At 32.3% G+C, this 15,253-nt stretch overlaps 1 protein-coding gene and 1 long non-coding RNA gene across 11 annotated transcripts in view; one reads left to right on the top strand and one right to left on the bottom strand.

Moving 5' to 3' along the window:
* uckl1b (uridine-cytidine kinase 1-like 1b) overlaps positions 1–15,253 on the bottom strand; it is a 71,112-nt gene that overhangs the window by 32,254 nt on the left and 23,605 nt on the right. For 9 of the 10 annotated variants that reach the window (XR_015523287.1, XR_015523288.1, XR_015523289.1 and 6 more), the window contains exons 4-5: positions 8,215–8,385; positions 63–134 (exon numbers count right to left, since the gene is read on the bottom strand). Coding sequence is in view for 7 of the 10 variants with exons in the window: in XM_087306734.1 (XP_087162860.1) it covers positions 63–134; positions 8,215–8,385 (243 nt within the window). In the remaining 3 variants the exon portion in view is untranslated. Of the gene's footprint in view, positions 1–62; positions 135–8,214; positions 8,433–15,253 lie in introns of all 10 variants that reach the window. The other variant, XM_088651675.1, reaches the window with a different exon arrangement.
* LOC103909669 (uncharacterized) lies at positions 2,336–5,333 on the top strand. Its single transcript, XR_015523333.1, has 4 exons — positions 2,336–2,471; positions 2,558–2,600; positions 2,689–2,835; positions 4,304–5,333. It is a non-coding gene; the product is annotated as an uncharacterized LOC103909669 (long non-coding RNA).

Genomic DNA, 15,253 nt, shown 5'->3' with positions numbered 1-15,253 from the left:
CGCTTACTGTGGAGATGACAAAAACAGGACACATTTACGTGATGAGCAGTTTAGAAGATCACCTTCAGCAGCTCTTTATCCGCAAATGACATGATGCCCTCGAAGATGATAACACTTGCACCATACACTGTTTTCTGAAACACAAACACACATTATATAAACTAAATGCCATACTGTAATTGTTTTTTTTTGTTGTTTTTTTGTAGAATCATTTTATCTATTAATAGAAGGCAAGAGTCGATAGGTTTATTTAAGTTTTTGGACTTTCAGCAGTTAAAATTAAACCACACTGAACACTGAAAACTAAACTGACACGGTTTCAAATTACTAGAACTTCTATATTAAGCTGCATTGACACAATCTACATTGTAAAAGTGCTGTAGAAATAAACATACAGTAAATTGTTTTAAAAAGTTAGCAGTAGGGACTCAAATGACCAATATAGTTTCCGTTGAAACTAATAAAAATTCCATTATAATATTATATTATAATAATTCCATAAAAAAAAAAAAACATTTCAAAACGATTACATGGTTTGTGTTGTATTCATGCAGGTTTTACTTTCTTTTACTCATTGTTTACTAGACAAACTACATGACAAACTGAAAAGAAACTGCATTTCATATGTTTTTTTTTTTTTTACACGCAAAGTGTTACCATAAGTCACTTTTTATCTTTCCATTAACAGAATGTTTTTCAAATTAATTACTTATTACCATTAGTGTTAAGTAACAAATTACAAATACTCAAATTAATGTAATTAAGTAGTTTTTCTCAGGAACTGTAATTTACTAAGTAGCTTTAAAAGTGTGTAAAACTTTCCCTTGAGTACATTTTGGTGATGTATTGGTACTTTTACTCCACTACTTTCTTTTAACCTGCAGTCACTACTTTATTTTTCTTGTCTATGGGGATTAGACAAATCAGTCCTGTGATTCCTGTCCAATCAAATCACACATAGAAGGTAAATCGCATCATAATGAACCACCTCAAGACATAGGCGATTTATAATCGCAGCAAACTGGAAAACATTTCACGTGTCCAAAAAGGTGTCTAAAATTTTTTTACACGAATTGACCCAGATACTGTTTAGATGCATGTCACTGATGAGAAGATGGCAGGTGTTTACTGTATGATGACCGTAATGGCCTTAAACACCCAGCAGGCACAAGACGTCAACATGACATCAAATTGACGTTGTACCCTAACGTCATGGGAACATTGCATTTTGTTTGGAAATGAAAATCGGGTTGACGTCAGAACTCAACGGCAGGCCAACATCGATGTTCAACCTAAAACCAACAAAAGATCAACATCTAATGATGTTACAGCTTGACGTTGTGTGGATGTTACCACTATGACGTCTATCAGACGATGAATTTTGGTTGCCATAGCTGATGAATAAATGTCAATATGACGTTGGTTTATGATGTTGGCTCGATTTTGGCTTTTGCTACAGCAGCAAAACACACTGTAAAAAATCCAACTTGCAAATTGCTAACTCAAATCAAAATTGTAAGTTGGGTGGACATATTTTGAGCCCAGTGTTGAGTTTACTTTTAAAAATGAGTTAACTGAAGGTTTAAAACTGGTTTGTTCAATGAAAGTAAATACTTAAGTTGAGCAGACTTTACATTTTGAGTTCTTCACTGGATCATCTACTTCCCGTCTTTGCACATGCTCAGTCTGTCTTCGGGTGCCATTTTGCACGAGGTGTCCTCTCACCAGCAGCAGCTGCCATCTCCTGATTCAGGTAAGCTTTGTTTTAGCTTTATTATCAAAATTAATCTAAATAGCGTGCAAATCTAAAGTAAAATGTAATGTTATGTTCCCAAAAAACTAAGTTACATCGTGTGAAGATCATTTCTGACAAGCTCGGGCTAACAAGCTAGCCACCTGTGAAGTTTGCTTCATTTGAAGGACTGTTTAACGTTAATTTGCTTCTTAAACTGGAGGGAAATGTAGTGAAATATTGTTGTTGCAAACAGACATATCTGAGCGGCTGGTCACCACTGTATTGTTAACCCTGTTGTGTCTGTATTAAAACAGCAATGCGGTAACATTAAAACCACTTCAAAATAATATTTAGCATACCACTTTAAATATACAGTCACTAGTAGTGTACATATAGTATTCCAGGAGCTTGTGGTTTTTATGATTATTTATTTGGCATACATTAACCATTTATGAGTTAAGTAACATGTATGTATGTATTATTTAAATCTTCTCTTTTTATGTTTGCAATATTTATTTTATATTGTGCTTTTTAAAAACATCAGTTTAATTTATGAAAACAATTTGACCTGCAATGTTACATTTTTATTTACTTTTTTATAGGTTTGGAATGCAGTGTAAGTTTTGCAAATTTGTAAACAGTAGCTGAGAAGTTACACTACAGACTACATCGCTATCAAGGACCATCCTGGCAGCAGCCTTGTTTGTTCGCAGACTGCTTCTGCACTTTAAAGACTGTAGGTGCATTAAAATCACATTTGACATTAGCACATTAACAGTCCGCTGCAGTTACTGACTATTTGATTTTTTTAACCTCCTGTAGCTGATGTCCGAAAACAGTGGCCTGCATGTTTTTGGGAGTTTAGGCAAGTTTGCATTTGAGATTATTTATTTCAAAATGTATAACCCTTGTTCACAATTCATACTATTCATTTTTTTATGGTCTGTTTGTAGGTCTATGCTGAGTTTTACAGGATTACTCAAACCAACCTCAAAGATATCTTCTCTTTTTCGGATGAATACGCTATCAAGTTTTATGGATCATGTGGTGGGCGATATGGAGAGATAATAAGAACCGCCCTGGACCAACTGGACAATCAAGTAATTATTTAGCATTCAATCATATCACTGATTAAAGGGGGGCATATTAAACTTTATGGAGTTTACCATGGAGTTTCTCTTTTTGTGTGCAATATTGGAATTCATGCAGGTCATTAATCTTTGAAGTTACAAAACAGTTTGTTCCCTAAAAGAAAAGTTTGTAGCACTGTTTTCACCTCTGTAAAGGATGCTACATTTTCATCACTTAGTCTTTAGTAGAACAACCATGACTGAGTCCGGCTGACCAGGGAGTGAAAACAGGTGCTGCAACAATAATTATAAAGCAAATTTCATTTTTAATAATTAAAACATGTTGGGAATTTCTGATCAAAATGACTAACCTGTGAATAACCATAATTAATGCCCTTCAATTGTAAAGTGGTGCCACCTGTCATCTCTCAGGGTCTGAGCATCTGGTTTAATGTGACAATAGCTGATGACCTATGGCAAGCCGTTTTAACTTTTATTCTATAGCCCGTACTAGTATCTATTTTCTTGTTACTAGTACTTATCCATTTTCTTAGTTCTTTTCCATTAAGTACTAACTAGTACTTATTTATTAGTTACTAGTACTTATTTATTAGATACTAGTACTTATTTATTTGTTACTAGTACTTATTTATTAGATACTAGTACTTATTTATTAGATACTAGTACTTATTAAATAGATACTAGTTCTTATTTATTAGTTACTAGTACTTATTTATTAGATACTAGTACTTATTTATTAGATACTAGTACTTATTTATTAGATACTAGTACTTATTTATTTGTTACTAGTACTTATTTATTAGATACTAGTACTTATTAAATAGATACTAGTTCTTATTTATTAGTTACTAGTACTTATTTATTAGATACTAGTACTTATTAAATAGATACTAGTTCTTATTTATTAGTTACTAGTAACTATTCTGTTGTTACTCGTAATGAATTAAAAATTTTCCCATTCATTTCTATGGGATCTCTAATTGAGATATCAACTATTCAGTTTTGACTAGTATGTATTCCAGCTGTGACTAGTGCATATTTTTATCTACTAGTAGTTAATCATGAGGTACTAGTACCTATTACTGAGATGCTACTACCTAATTAATAGATACTAGTACTTATGTATTAGATATTAGTCCTTATTCATTTGGTACTAGTATCTATTTAATAGATACTAGTACTTATTTATTAGATACTAGTACTTATTAAATAGCTTACTAATGTTTATTCATGTAGAGTTGATGCTTAACGGATAATCAATTCACTATTTGCTAATGCTTAATAAATGATTCATTATTATAAAAGTGTTACCTGAAATGTTTTATAAATAGAAGGTATATAAATGACTGTGTTACTGACATTACTACCTTCAGTTTCCAAATTAAGTTGCTTTTTTTTACCTTGCTTTTTGGAGATGTTTGTGATTTAGCAGTAAAAATAGTTTTTCATCCTCTTTTTATGTTTCTTTTTACTGCAGGACACAGAGCCAGAAGATATTTGCACAATAGAGATGGAGATGGACATCCTTAGCACTGTTGCCACTCTTCAGACCAACCTAAATGTAAGGTGCCTGTCTGTGGTTCTGGAAGAGCAAATCGTGCTGGAAAAGATCTTCCGACAGCTGTTGTTCTCCTCTTTGGTTTGATTAATTTCCTGAACTACCCCAAAGAACTGAAACACATCTTTAAAACTATTCAGAAAGTGTTTATTGGCCTTGAATGCATTTGTTTGTACACTGAAATTGTGTTACTCTTGGTGTTGTCACCAAACTTAAATTCAGTTTTGATTTTACATTTTCCAATTTTAAAAACATCCATTTCCCACCAATTGATAGATTGGCTGTTGTGTTCAAGCGCTCAACATAAATGACTGTGATTGGCTGAGAAGTTCACCATTTCACTGCTCTTCACTGATGTTCATGGAGTGCAAACACAGATACACACACACACACACACACACACACACACACACACACACACACACACACACACACACACACACACACACACACACACACACACACACACACACACACAGCGTACCACTTGTGTCAGCTTATACACAGACCAGTTGATCAATGTGAAATTCTTAAGTGTCCCTGTATCTGTGGTTACACTCAGTAAACAGCAGTGAGTTTGGTGAACTGATGATCTTCACGCCCAATCAGTCTTTTCTGTTGAGCATGTGAACACAATGGCAATATAACAGTGTTTAAAACATGGTCAACAACGCTCAAATGTTAGCAGGAAATGGACGTTTTTAAAATTATAGAACTGATGGGTAACAAAATTAAAATATCGTGACAAAACTAATTACTCTTGCACTTTGAAAAAAATGTTGATAGTGCAAGCATTTGAAATATTACTTTTGCTTAACTCGAGCACTTAAAAGGCAATATAGGATTTGAGGATTTACCTTTTTGTTGCCTCTTTTCCTTCTCTGGACTGCAGTACATTTCATTTGGACAGAAAACTGTTTGCAGAATTGTCAATAAATATATTCTTTGATATTGTGTTTTATAGTGTGTTTTGTAATCTCTTAACTTCATACTTAGAGTCATACAGGTATTTGTTTGAGAAGCGCAGATATAAGATTTCCATAAAATTATGAATTAAAAGATAAAGATTAAATCAACTTAAAAATTAAGGCAACCAGCTGCACAGCTTTGAGTTAACTGAACTTCTGTTAAGTTGTGCCAACTCATTTATTACAGTTTACTCAACCCCTGTTTAATTTTAGGCAAACTCATAATGACAAGTTAGATGAACTTAGGCTTGAAAGTTGTCATGACTTAAACCAGCCATTTCAGTCAACTTAAAAAAACAATTTGGCACAACTTCAATCACTGAAGTTGAGTAAACTCAAAATTTCTTTGCAGCCGGTTGCTTTAAAATTTTAAGTTTACTCAACTTTTTATTTTTTACAGTGCACCACACCGGGTGACACTCCTGGCAGCTAAGAACAGGAAACTGAATACTTCAAGAAACAATATTTAAAACGTTTTAATACTTTTTAAGGGCCACAAATTGACACCATTTTTGCTTTTCACTGACACCATTTTCATTCCAGAAAAAAAAAAGTATGGTTTTAATGGAAATGTTATTTGTTTTAATGGAAACTGTATTGGTCATTTGAGTCTCTACTGGACATTTTTGCATTCTATTGATGGCATGATAAGAGTAAAAAGAGTAAAAAGTAACTGTGGCCCTGTTCACGCAGGTATTCATATTCAGTTTTATCAATCTGATGCAACTTTTATTATTTACAGGACATAAAAATGCAATTAAAAGTTTCAAAACATATAAACTCAATTTATCAAAAGACTAGCCTGTTTTATGCATTAAATAATGAAATATATAATTTCCTTTATTTCCGATTAGACCATGCATTTTAGTCTGTTTTACAGTATTAACATGAGCATATGCTTTTTTTAAAATAACATTCGTTTAACAAATATTTTAGCACATCGAAAGTGATTAAATTACCTGTCGTTTGATTAAAGAGAACATTGACATTTTGAAACAAAAAAAAAAAACTGAACTGAAACTAAATTATTAAAAATAAACCTGCGAGATTTAATTTATGTTCTGCGGCAAAATTTTTTTTATTATACCTTAAGTGATGAGGTAGGTCAATTTATTTTTTTGCTTTTGATGAAGCAGCATTCAACTTAAGCTCTTTAGACCATGCGACTGACCGTTTCTCAGTGTTTCGCCACAATGTCTTTAAATAAATTATTAATTTAGGCCTATTTTCATTATTCATTTATTTTCATTATTCTTTTATTATTATGTACAATAATTGAGACATAAAATGAAATAGTAAAATATAATCAACAACGAAAATGTAAATAAAAAAGTAAATAAAACATAAATGAAAATGTCTTGTCTTAGTCCTATCAAAATAGCAAACACTGAACATCTCTCTATATTTAGGCTATAAGACTGCTTTATTTATTTATTTATTTATTTATTTATTTAGGCATACTTATTTGTACTTAATGTTTGTGCTTTTATTTCAGTTGTCTTTTATTTCTTCAATTCTATTTTCCAAATAGAGTCCTCTTTGCACTTAAAAAGTTTACAATAAAGCGTGTTAACATATTTTTAAATGATTAATGAAGGAATTATAATACTTTGACTTATTATTTAATCTCATTTACAAGCACAGTAGCATATTTAAAGCTGCTGTATATGCTATTTCTGTCCGTTCGCATCTCGTTCCTTTGTGCCCCCTGGCGGCTTATTCACAGACTGCAGTCATACAATAAAAATATTTACATTTACATTTAGTCATTTAGCAGACGCTTTTATCCAAAGCGACTTACAAATGAGGACAAGGAAGCAATTTACACAACTATAAAGCAGGTGGCACACCAGAAGCGCCGCGCAGCGCCACGCAGCACCACGCAGCACCACTCAGCGCCATGTATTTTAGAATTCTAAACATAGGTTTCTATCAGGATACACACACCGTCGCCGCAAGTCGGCGGCTGTAAGCGGCGCCCGGCAACGACTCAGGACGCAGTTTATTTTTCAGCCGCGCCACATCTGATTAGTTTCATGTTAAATATCATTCGAATGTGCTCGTCTGGTGTGTGTCTCGGCGCCGAGCGGCGCTTCTGGTGTGCGACCTGCTTAAGAGCAACAATGAATAAGTGCTATAGGCAAGTTTCAGGTCTGTAAAGTCTAAGAAGGAAAGTATTAAAGTGAACTTTCACCTACTGTAAATGTTATGTGTGGCTACACTCTTACCTGTAATTACTATTTTTAATTGATTTTCTTTCTTTTTCCCTTTTCAGTTTTCTATTGGTTGTTTTTAGTGACACCAGGCTTTTAAAACTTCTGTTGGGGAGTCCCAACCTGCTATAAGTTTGTTTGTTTGCTTGTTTTTTATTATGTTGTAGGGCTCCCAATCTTTTGTCATTTTGGGTTGTTTAGCTGATTATGTCATGTTATTAAATAATTCAGCTGAAGAATATTGGCCGTTGTCTATTTATGTTAGGTTGTCTTAGGATCACGAGTCTTGTTTAAGTGGGCACTTTAACAATAAACATTACTTATTAGTCTCGATAAAAAAATAAATAAATGAAAATTAAAGGATGCACCAATATGTACTTTTTGGTACCAATAAACAGATAAATTTGGAAATCCAGAGAAGATATATATTCCAATACCTATAAATTTGACTTTATGTTGAATAAGTTATTAATTATAAATCTTAAATGATGCTTGATAAGTCACTTTTGAACATTCAAAACATTTAAACAAACATAGAATGAAAACTGGACTTTTATTTTGTAAAATACAGCAGCCACTTGATCAAAAATATGGATTTAAACCATTTTAAAATCACAAAACACTATATAAGTTTGTGTTGATGGCTTACCCATTCTTTCTGGCGTCCGTGTGTGGTGAAGTCGTACACTGGGATCTTGACGCTCTTGCCCTGCTTGAGTTTGCGGAGCGTGTGAACCAGCAGGACGAAATCAAAGGCGTCTGGATGGTCAAAGTTGTAATCGTTACTAGCGGCCTGCAGCTGCTGTTCAGACGTCAGAACCTGCGGGAAAAACGTCAATATTACACCTCTGACTTCAGCTCAAATGTCTGCCCGCGTAACAGATCATGGCTGGGTCACTGAAAGGTTGCAGGTTCAAGCCAGAGCAGAACTCACTGTTCTTGAGCATTTTCTTTTTAAACAGACTCGACTGCAAAAAAAGTTCTGAAAATACACCGTAGTTGTTCAATATACTGCTTAAAAATAATTTGCATTGTGTACAGTGTTCCCTTTATTCTTTTTTTGAGCATTATATATTTGATAAAACAAATTAAATAGGAAATTTTGGGGGAAAAAAAGATTGTATTGAGCATGCATTTGTTTTCCAGTTGGTGGAATGAACTCCCTAACTGCATCAGAACGGCACTCACTTGCTGTCTTCAAGAAACGACCAAAAACTCAACTATTTAGTCTCCACTTTCTTTCCTAATCTGCAATTGCCTCTCTGGCTATACCACTACCTACTACTACAAAAAAAATTTAAAAAAATTTCTTACATTACTAATGCTTTCCTTCTTAGACTTTACACACCTGAAACTTGCCTACAGCACTTATTCATTGTTTCTCTTATAGTTGTGTAAACTTCTTCCTTGTCCTCATTTGTAATTCGCTTTGGAAAAAGCATCTGCTAAATGACTAAATGTAAATGTAAATGTAAAAAAACTTTTATTAAACCACGAAAGGTTAATTAAATGCTTCAAGTCTGCATAAAATCAATGTTGATTTTAGGGATGCACGACATATTGGTGATTATATCAATATCGACCAATAAATTATAGTTTTTATATTATCATTATCGGTCCGATATAAGAATTAGGCTGATATCTTTAAGCCAATAGGTACAAAATTGTACAGAACTGACTGCCACGTGCACGTGTCAGACTTGTCCACAACACTATAACAGACTACTAAACCTTTGATCGATTATTTTTTCCGGCAACTGACAGCAAGAATTAATATAGAAGCGCTGTCTGATTGACTGGCAGAACCTACTTGTGTTCAAAAGATGAAAAATGCCAAATGGGAAGAATTTATGCTGCATTTTCTAAAGTAAAACATACCATCTGTATTTAGCTTTTTCGCATGGACAATGGCTCTGAACTGTCAAAACACCTCTCAAAAAGTTTTTACGGACATCACATATTTGTACGTGTGTATATTACTGTAACACATTTTATTCATATGACCATTTAAGCTGGTTTCAGTTCTAAGTGCTTTCATTTTCATTTTACTTAAAATATATTTAATTTTTTTGTCAATCAAATCCCATTTTATTAACCTATCATTTATATACAACAGTCAATTTGTCTGTTAATTTACTAAGCAAAGAAAAGAAAATAATTTATTTTTCTCATGCTAATTTATGTGTAATCGTGAATATCTACAGTACATAATCATCTTGCAATCTTAAAATTATTGCTTTTTTGGCTTTTAGTAGGCTATTTAGTTTTTAAAATAAAAATAGTTGTTCACTTTATAAAAAAAAAACTATTTATATTATAACATTTTGTATTGTATTTATATTATGAATATTAATATTTATCGGCTAATATTTATCAATTATCGGCTTTCAAATCTTAATAGTTATCAGTTATAAATCCATATCAGTGCATCCCTACTTGATTTATTGAATGTTTTGTCTTAAAATTAACAATTAATCCATGAAAGTTAATGTCCATGAAAGACTTTTTTTGTAAACTTTGACAAGTTGGGTAAAAAAAAAAAACACCTCCCACCTAATATTCTGTTCAGTTGAAAATACTGAAATACCTCACCAGAGGTGGATAGTAACGAGTTACATTTACTTGAGTAAAATTATAGGGTAATGAGTACTTTTTGAGTAAATTTAAATATGTTACTCTTACTCAAGTAAATTATTAGAGAAAAATCAGTACTCTTCGCTACATTTGGCGGCATTTCTCCGTTACTGCCAAGTTGTTTGCAAATATCACGAGGCACCGCATTGAAAAGGTTGTGTCGCGCGAGGTTGCTATAGAGACGTATCTCCCGCTTTTGGTTATAGTGTGCATGATGACAAGATGACAACAAGAATAGTTTCATAATGCGATGCACTCTGACCTGAAAAAAGTGGCAAAATAATCAAAATTTTTAGACCTTATTAATGGTAACTATGGGATAACTAAAGAAACTGCTGTTTAATGGAATAACTGATTAGCCCTGCACACATTAGTCATTTCACCATTAAAAACATTCAAACATTATCCTTAACATAAACAATTGCTTTAACAAAAAATATTATCAACACATTTCTATTGTTTTAATATCTCATTTCTAATAACTGATCTGTCACCTTAGAATAAAAAGATTCTATCTGACATTTTTATCAAAATTGAGTTATTGACATATTCTTATTAAATAACTTATTTATATTATGGGATGTTTTCTTTAATATGTTGTTTGCGATTTAGGACTTTTTAGGGAAAAAAAAAGGTGATTATTTTCAAGTGACATTTAAAGACTTAACTAGGTTAATTTGACAAGTTGGGTTAATTAATTAATGATGGTTTGTTCTCTAGACAATCAAAATAAAACTTTATTATATTTGTAAATGTATATATATATATATATATATATATATATATATATATATATATATATATATATATATATATATATATATATATATATATATATATATACTTGAGTAATACTTGAGTAATTATTCAATGAAATACTTAAATACTTTTTTCACTCTTACTCAAGTAACTTTTAAGATTGTTTGTTTTACTTTTACTCGAGTACAAATTTCCGCAAGTTCTTGTACTTTTACTTGAGTATAGATTTTGGATACTCTACCCACCTCTGTACTTCACACAGACTTTCAAATTTTGTGTATTTGTTTTTTTGCATTGTTTTGATTTAGCAATGAATTTAAATTAAATCGCCAAATATAAATGAATTAATTTGTTAGTCAATTTAATTTCCATTATTTGATATAATAATTTTGTATTCAATCATAAAACGAAGTAAAATACACTGTTTTGAATGATTAAAATATAATTAAACCAATAAAATGAAAAGCCATAAACTGTCTTGCCTATAAATATAACTGGTATCACCAACAAAGACGCCAGAATTGGAACCTTAATTGTATAATATGTTCAATAACCCCCGCATAAACAGTCTAAATAGATTTTGCTTTTGTAAGTAAACATCTTAAAAGTATCTCGGATCTTCATAGAAGGTCAAATTTATTCGAGGTCTTAGTTGCATGTTTTTTTTTTTTTTTTGCCCGCTGCATGCAGACCCAGTGCCAGACTGCAGAGTAAATGAAGTGTGTGGTATGATTACCCCTCGTCCTCTGCTAGGGCACATGTCTAAGGTCAGCTCAGCTAAATTTAGGAGGAACGTTTAGAGGCAGGTACATGTACACAAACACATGCTTGCACGTCATTTTGTTCTTTCACTTGCCGTTTCCTTCTCATACATATTTCAGATCTCCAGCATCAGTTGTTTAATGGTTTTAACAAATGCCCAACTAATAGGGGTATAACGGTAAACTAAAGTCATGGTTCGATACATACATTGGTATTGGGGTCATGGTTAGGGCCAGAGAAATCTACATTTTTTGCTATTTTTGCTAAGAATTTTATTTAAAAAATCTGTGGATTAATGCGGAAAGATTTTGGGAGTATCATAATTAAAAACTTAATATATGAAATAACAAATAAAACCTTTTCCACTTTTTTATGCTTACAATGCAATTTTTACATTTAATTAGATTTTTTAGCTGTTTTTATTGTTATTATTAATGTAGCTCACAATATCTATTTATTATTTATTTTCTTTTATTTCTTTTTTTTTTTGCCATAATGACATTAAATTATATTTTACTAGATATTCTTTCAAGACACTTCTATACAGCTTAAAGTGACATTTAAAGGCTTAACTAGGTTAATTAGGTTAACTAGGCAGATTAGGGTAATTAGGCAAGTTATTGTATGACAGTGGATTGTTCTTTAGATTATTGAGAAAAAAAATTTAGCTTGAAGGGGCTAATAATTTTGTCCCTACAATGGTGTTTAAAAAATTAAAAACTGCTTTTTTTCTAGCCTGAAAAAAACAAATATTTTCAGACATGCTGTAAAAATGTCCTCGCTCTGTTAAATATTATTTAGGAAGTATTTAAAAAAGAAGAAAAAAATTTGAAGGGGGCTAATAATTCTGACTTCAACTATATATATATTAATTATATATATATATATATATATATATATATATATATATATATATATATATATATATATATATATATATATATATATATATATAATTAAATAATAATTATATATATATATATATATATATATATATATATATATATATATATATATATATATATATATATATATATATATATATATATATATATATATATATAATTAAATAATAATAATTAAAAGCCAGGGTGCTGGTCTGCAGAGGACTATTATTTTGAGGGCAATGTTAAAAGCTCAGATTTGGTTGACCAATCAGAGGAAAAGGGGTTTCAGCACCGCCTACATGTGTGAGCAAAAAAAAAGAAAAAAGAAAATCGGCCAATTTTTAGTTTTCCTTTTTTGTTTGAAAATGGATATGGAATGGACGGAAGAGGTAACACTTTAAAATAATGTTCCAATATTTCATGTATTTTCACTTACATAAACTTAGTATGAATGAAGTCATGCTTGTTAACATTGATTAATGCACTGTAGGTTAACATGAACTAACAATGAATGACTTTATTTTGTGAACATTTGTGAATGATTTAAATGTAATGTGCATAACGAATGTGTTTGTAATGCAGCAGGTGACAGAAAAGATGGTTGAGTCAATGGTCTGAGAGGCTTTACTTCCAGATTCCTCAGTGTGCTGTAGAGTCACTCACTGCCTGCCGAACTTAATGGATTATGTAACTTAAAGCACACTAATGGCCTGTGCATGTGCATACACATGCATACATGCATGCACTCACACTCGTTATGCGAACAGATGCAGGAATGTTCTGCATCTATGGATAGAGATTTAATATGCTCACATCAGTATGATTGGGGCTTGACGTACCACAAATGGTGACACATGACTTTTGATTGAATTTACCTTTCAAAGTGTGGCTCAAATATAATCTTTGTATTTTTATTAAAGTCAAGTAAACAAGTAAACCAAAGTTCCCAAAACAGCAAGTATTTAAAACTAATCTTTTGAAAATCTCTGAACCAAAGCAGGATCAATTTCTTGAACATTTCTTAATCACAGCTCTAACTGTTATACTGTTAATTGTTCAGGAAAAGCAACAGAGTGAGATAATGTGCAGAAAAATAGTTATGTGCATTAAATTAGTGAATCGAAGAAAACATGATTGCGCAGATCAGAATCCACATCAAGTAATATTCAGGAATCATTTTAGGTGGAAGCTCCAATGAGGCCTAGCTTTAGGCTGGGAGCTGATTAGCAAGTATAAAATAAACATCATTAATTAACTAAATATATATAATTTTGATATTTTACTTTGAATAAACACGTGTACTGTAAATTAAAGTGTTTTTGGAGGACTAAATTCAGTCAGTCATATACTGTATGTTGATATATTATGTAACTGAATTCATCACTATCGCTTGCCAAATCCAAGATGGATACATTGCAAAAATAAAGAACTACAGTGGAATGATGCAACATTGGTAGCGTTTACTATGTGGCTCTTTGAAAAACTGTAATTTATTGTAATATTTTTAATTATTGTGATCGTACCTGTTGAGCAAATAGTTTTCCCCATTTACTGCAAGTCAAAATAATTTGACTTGTTAACCTATAGTGCCTAATGCAGGGCTATTCAGTTAGTTTGTCATGGGGATCAGTTTATGAAAAGCATCCCAAATGAGGGGCCAACATGTGTTGCCAAAACAAGTGGGAAAAGAAGAACAATTGTTTGGAGATTGGAGTTTCCAGCTATGAGAGCACAACTGGACTTATGTGTGGATCAGTGCACGCGACACGCAGCAGAAATACGTTTGTATGGAACATTTTTTTTACTTGAGAGCTTTTCGCATCTGGAAATGGTGAAATCCGAATTTGCTGCCAGTCTCCTTTTAAAATAGATGCAGCTCCAGTTGGTGTTGATAGGATTGTCTCTATAGATTTGGTAAGTGTGTGGGATCAGTGCCCTTTCTTTGTTCATTCAGATGGCAAAGTTATAGTTCATATCGTCAGCAGTACTCTTTCAGTGTTTAAAGACAGACCTTAGTCAAAATGATTTCTAAGTTACTTAGTTTACAGTGCATAATATCACTACAATATTATGGGCTGAAAGATCCACTGTAATTGCTGCTCTCCGAGTGAAAACATGTAAACACTGCAAGCAAATTATTACTGACCGTCTGGTTAAATTTTCGCTGCATTTTGCAGGATAGTCTAGACACGCACGGCTTTCTGACCTACCGAGTGCAACTGAGTTACCGAGAAATGCAGAGGTTTTTCTCTTATACGACGTGCGGGATCAAACATTTTACTGTCATTAAACACAGTCACTGTTTTTCTCCCCTGCGCCTGTGCGTTTGTTTTCCTCTGTGAAAATCAACGCGCGCCCAAATGGAAACTCCGATTTTTATTCAAATCCTTCCCTCTTATCCCTCCCCTGACACTCCGAACTTAACAGAGCTAGACACACCCACTTTCCTGACTTTTTCAAACTAGTGGTGTGAAAACACCCTGCTGAAACAGGGGGGTTTCATGGCCCTTAAAGTAGGCTTCTTCTAAATTCAAACACATTCATACATTATATTTTGAACTGGATAACAGTTAGAGATGCGAAGATTATACATTTTGGTTGTACGATTATAGTCTGAAGAATAGCATGGTTACACAATTATCACGT

Source organism: Danio rerio, chromosome 23 (assembly GCF_052040795.2).
Source record: "Danio rerio strain M-AB ecotype USA chromosome 23, GRCz13ab, whole genome shotgun sequence".
In the NCBI taxonomy this organism is placed as follows: domain Eukaryota; kingdom Metazoa; phylum Chordata; class Actinopteri; order Cypriniformes; family Danionidae; genus Danio; species Danio rerio.
The sequence above is the reverse complement of the archived record's forward strand: the minus strand, read 5'-3'. Positions and strand labels throughout refer to the sequence as shown.